Source organism: Grammomys surdaster, unplaced genomic scaffold (genome assembly GCF_004785775.1).
Source record: "Grammomys surdaster isolate TR1022 unplaced genomic scaffold, NIH_TR_1.0 355, whole genome shotgun sequence".
Taxonomy (NCBI): domain Eukaryota; kingdom Metazoa; phylum Chordata; class Mammalia; order Rodentia; family Muridae; genus Grammomys; species Grammomys surdaster.
Genome location: NW_021604774.1, coordinates 279,428 through 284,393, shown reverse-complemented (window position 1 = coordinate 284,393; position 4,966 = coordinate 279,428). Strand labels below are relative to the sequence as shown.

The 4,966-nt window shown below is 42.7% G+C and overlaps 1 protein-coding gene across 1 annotated transcript; it reads left to right on the top strand.

Annotated features, from left to right (window-relative positions):
- The first annotated feature begins 415 nt into the window (after nucleotides 1-415).
- LOC114631277 (olfactory receptor 10A7-like) lies at nucleotides 416-1,369 on the top strand. The gene has a single exon (XM_028779580.1). The coding sequence runs from the start codon at nucleotides 416-418 to the stop codon at nucleotides 1,367-1,369; it is 954 nt and encodes a 317-aa protein (XP_028635413.1).
- Nucleotides 1,370-4,966: the final 3,597 nt, after the last annotated feature.

Sequence of the window (4,966 nt, the reverse complement as noted above, 5' to 3'; positions counted from 1 at the left end):
CGTTTCCTGTTAGAGACTAGGAAATGTGTGTGGAGATGTAGCCAAGAATCAGCACACATATCCATCCTTAAAAACTGACATGGAAAGAGTGGTTGGAGGACAGAGAATGGAACAGTGCAAAGACTCCGAGGTGGTGCACATACGCTGGAGGAGATCTGTAGAACATAAGCCGGGGAAATGGAGAGGGGTTAGAGCAGCACATGAGGTCGCTGCATTTATCCCACACTTTAACTGAGGTGTGCTTTTTTTTTAAGACCTTGGTTGTAAGGGAATTTGATTTGCATTTGGATAGACTTTCCTGGGACTATAGTAAATAGCACCTACAAGCTTCAATTCTCACTTCATCTTCTCCTCCCTCATCCCTCCATAGGGTTCCTCCCTGGTTCTTAACGCAGTACTTTTGAATCCTGGGCCCATGCCACCCTCCTGGGCAGCGCCACCCTGGGCCAATCAGAGCCGCGCACATGAACTGGAGTTCCTGCTGCTGGGTTTCGCACACGTGCCCTCGCTACGCCCAATGCTCGCAGCGCTCTTCCTGGCAGCCTTCCTGCTCACGATGTTAGGCAACATGCTCATCGTCTTACTCACCAGCCTGGACTTAGGCCTCCGCAAGCCCATGTATTTCTTCCTGCGTCAGCTGGCGCTGGTGGAGATCTGCTTCTCACTGGACGTGGCACCCCGTCTGCTGGTGACCCTGCTGCAGCCTGGACGCGGGGTGTCCCCCACAAGCTGTGCCCTGCAGCTTCTCCTTGTGCTGTCCTGTGTCACATCTGAGTGCTTCCTCCTCACGGTCATGGCTTGGGACCGCTTCCTGGCCATATGCAGGCCACTGCGCTATGGTGCCATCATGAGCCCACAGCTGTGCCACCTGCTAGCCACCACCTGCTGGCTGGCGGGAATCCCTGTTGCACTCGTCTTCACTATCTGGCTCTTTAACTTCCCTTTCTGTGGGCCACGTGGCATCCGACACTTCTTCTGTGACATAGCACCTCTACTGAGCCTGGTGTGTGCAGACACCAGGGTCTTCGAGGCCAATGTGTTCGTGGCCACTGTCCTTGTCATCATGGTTCCTTTCTGTCTCATAGCCACATCCTATGTGATGATTCTGGCTGCTGTCCTTAGGATGCCATCCGCCTCTGGGCGCCACAAGGCCCTGTCCACCTGTGCCTCCCACCTCATAGTGGTAATTCTGTTTTATGGCACAACTGGGGTCATCCACTTGCGCCCCAAGGCCAGCTACTCTCCTGAGAGCAAGCAAGTGGTGTCCCTGTCGTATACCATGGTGACCCCTATGCTCAACCCCCTCATCTACAGCCTGCGGAACAAGGAGGTGAAGGCTGCCTTTGGGCGTGTATGCTGTGGACGCTAAAGGTCTAGACTCCATGAATGAACTCTGTCCTTTGCCAGCTTTCAGGGTCAAGGAATGATTGAGGCCCACTTTCCCAGTGTGGCTTAGCACCTTGACTTTCTTCTAGGAAACACATGGCTGCTTCCATTTCTCTACCTAAGAGAAGGCAGAACATTAAACTTTTCATTTCCAATCAGGATTATTTTGAATAAAGGTAGACAAATTAATCCACTTACCCAACTACAGTGCATTAACTGGCATCTTCTGCGAGAATGCCATACAACACGCCATCTTAAAATTTAGTGTCTTAAAACCGTAACTTACTGTCATTCACCTTCAATAAGCTGCGTGTTAGGCAATGGAGGCTGGACACCTCTGGGTAGTATTTTTGACATGGGCTAATTTTGCTCATGCGAATGGATGATGTTCAAAGTTAGTATGATTCAGCTGAAGAAGCTTCGGGCCATATACTTCTTTTGAGACTGAAGAGCTGGTTCAGGAGCGTACTTTTCATTATAGCAGCTGAAGTGAGGAGACCCAACTGCACGAGAGATTGTCAAGACAATCCAAACCCTGTGGGGAGATTTAAAACCAAGAGGCAGCTGATATTCTCAGCCTTAACGTGAAGGAGACTGGAGCTCCATCTAACTTCATAACCTTCAGAGAGGGGCAATTGAGGAAACAGAGACATTAATACATCAACATCAGAAAGCCATATCTCAATATTTCTTTTTCAGATTTTTTTCTTTATTTTCTATTGTCTTAATTTGGGTTTTATTACATGCACATTCCCTTACATAAATATACACACACATACATAAACAAAAATGAAAATAAATCTTAACAAAAAAAACAGGAGAGTTTTTTGTTCTTATTGTTGATAATAGAGTCCACAAAAGAAAACCAAAAGTAGTAGATAGATATCAATGAAGTCCTATTGACTGATGAGTTCCTGGATCTAATCCTATCTGAAGCTTGGTCTACCCACGGTCTACTTCCCTTCTGTGAACAAATAAATTCAGTTCTGCTAAAGTCTGTCTGGGTTGAGGTTCCTATCCATTGGCATGACTCTCAATTTTGTCACTAACAACTAGCCTAGTACTTGAAAGGTAACAATGGTGATGATGGTGATGGCGGTGATGGCGGTGATGGTAAAAGTGGCAGTGATACTCATGTCAATGATGACTGTGGTAATTGTAGCAATATTGCTGTCACTACATAGCAAATTGAAGGGTTTTGTTCTGGGAAATTGCATAACCCTCTGGGTTAAACATCTCTCGGCTGAATTAAAATAAAAATGTACATGCACATGGCACTAGTATCAAAGCACCATTACAATAACCCAGCGTGTGTTGACTTTGAACATCATCACCACTGCCATCATCATCTAGTATGCCTATTTTATAGTGATTGCCTCTTTGTCTCTCTATAGTAACCTTGGCTGTTGGACATTATAGAGGCCATTCAGCTCCAGTCCATTCCTTCCTGCTTACAGAGCATAAATTTAACCCTGAAGAAGTAGGGGTAGTTCATGCTCTTTGGAAGATTGTGGTCCACCATGGGCACTTACAATAGTTACTTTTCTGTTGCTGTGATAAAGCACCATGCTCAATGCGACTTACCAAAGAAACAGTGTTTATGCTAATGGTTTCAGAGGACTAAGAGTCCATGATAGCAGAATGGGGCTGGAAACTAGCCACTTACACCTAGAAGCACAAGCAGAAAGCAGGGAGAACTCAAGCTGGGAAGGTCACCTCAAAGCCCAACCCCAGTGTCACACCCCTTTCAGCAAGGCCACACCTCCTAAACTTTCCCAAACAGGATCACCAATTGGGGACAGAACGTGCAAATGTCTAAGACTATGAGAGACATTTATCATTCAAACCATAAGAACACTACAATATTTAAACAATTGTTTAGTCTTTTGCCCCTCTGTACAAAACATAGCTACTACATCAGAAGATCTCTGAGAGTGGCTACTACATGAAGCCAATATTTCTCCCATCCAAGTACTAACCAAGTCCAACCCTGCTTAATTTCCAAGGTCAGACAAGATCAGGCATGTTCAGGGTAGTATGGCCATAGACTCAATATTTCTAACATGATAGAAATATGCTAATATTTTTGAGAGTCTACACAGCATTAGTTTTCATGCCAACATGCTAAATGTCTTGTCTAATTTAATTTTCAAAAGTCTATGCTTAGCATCCACATATATGTAACAATAAAAATGATCCCATTGAAGGATAATTTAGCTTACGCTGAAATGAATGACATCTGCATACACTATTTTTGTCTTCCCAGTGATCCTGAGTGAAAGACAAGGCCAGAGAAGTTTATTTTGGTGGTTTAAAATTAGCTTAATCAGTCAAAGTGTACAGCCTCTGAAATATAGGTCAAAACCAACTTTTAAAGCTATTGAGATCAATCCTCTGTAATATCCTTTGGTTCTCATTCAAAAAATGACCAACTGTGTGCCCACCATGTGGCTTGGTCAGAGAAATAAGTCAGTCCCATTTGGGTAGAGACATAAAGAGGTACTAAATATTTTTTAAATATTATGATGTTCTGTTTAACTTTTAAAGGGTAGACCATATTCCATCACAAGAAAAATAATCTGTTGTAGCATGAACATGTTTGTGGAGATGAGGAGTTCATACACAGTTTGTCACTAGCACGTGTATGATTAAGAATAATTAATTAACAATTAACTATTAATAAGTATGGAAGGCTGTGCACAAGCCTTCTAGGTTACATGAAAAGACGAAAGATGGTCTGGCTTCACAATTAGTGAATTTCATGGAAGGAACATAGTAGAATGTGAAAGCTGGAGGGTGGGGAGGAATGTGACATGACTGACACGATATGGCTGTTGCACATAAAAACTCAGAGCAGCTGCAGTCACCTGCAGCAGGTTAGTTCACATTTCAGCAGGCAGCATGAATTAGACTCCATGTATTTTTTTCTTTTTGAAAAAGGGAGAGGAAACAAGGGTAAGAGGAGAACGTGTCTGGAAGAAGTGGAAGGGAAAAGCTGAGGTGGATGTATACAATGTGTACGTATTATATATACTTACTGAATTGTCAAAGAATAAACAAGAGATATTCTAAAATAAGATAAAAGAAGTGGAAAATAGGATGAGTAAATAGTGCACTACAAAAATTCTATAAATATACTTGTGGATATTTTTTTCTTGGTGGCTGTAAACTGTGGTTTTTATCTTTGGGAGAACACAGTTAAATATAAATAATTTTCAGACTCTCAGTATGTGAAAATATTGAGGGGAGAGCAGGAGGAGTTGGAGGGGTAATTGGTATGAACGTGATCAAAATGCATAGAATACATATATAGAATTCCACAGAATACATAAAAACATATTTTTTAAAAGAAAAAAAATTGCCAAGTAGTGGTAGTGCACCTCTTTAATCCTGGCACTCAGGAGGCAGAAGTAGGCAGATCTCTGTGAGTTCAAGGCCAGCCTGGTTTACAGAATGAGTTCCAGGATAGCAAGAACTATACAAAGAAGCCTTGTCTCAAAAAAAAAAATCAAGAAAAGGAAAGGAGAGAAAGAAAGAAAGAAAGAAAGAAAGAAAGAAAGAAAGAAAGAAAGAAAGAAAG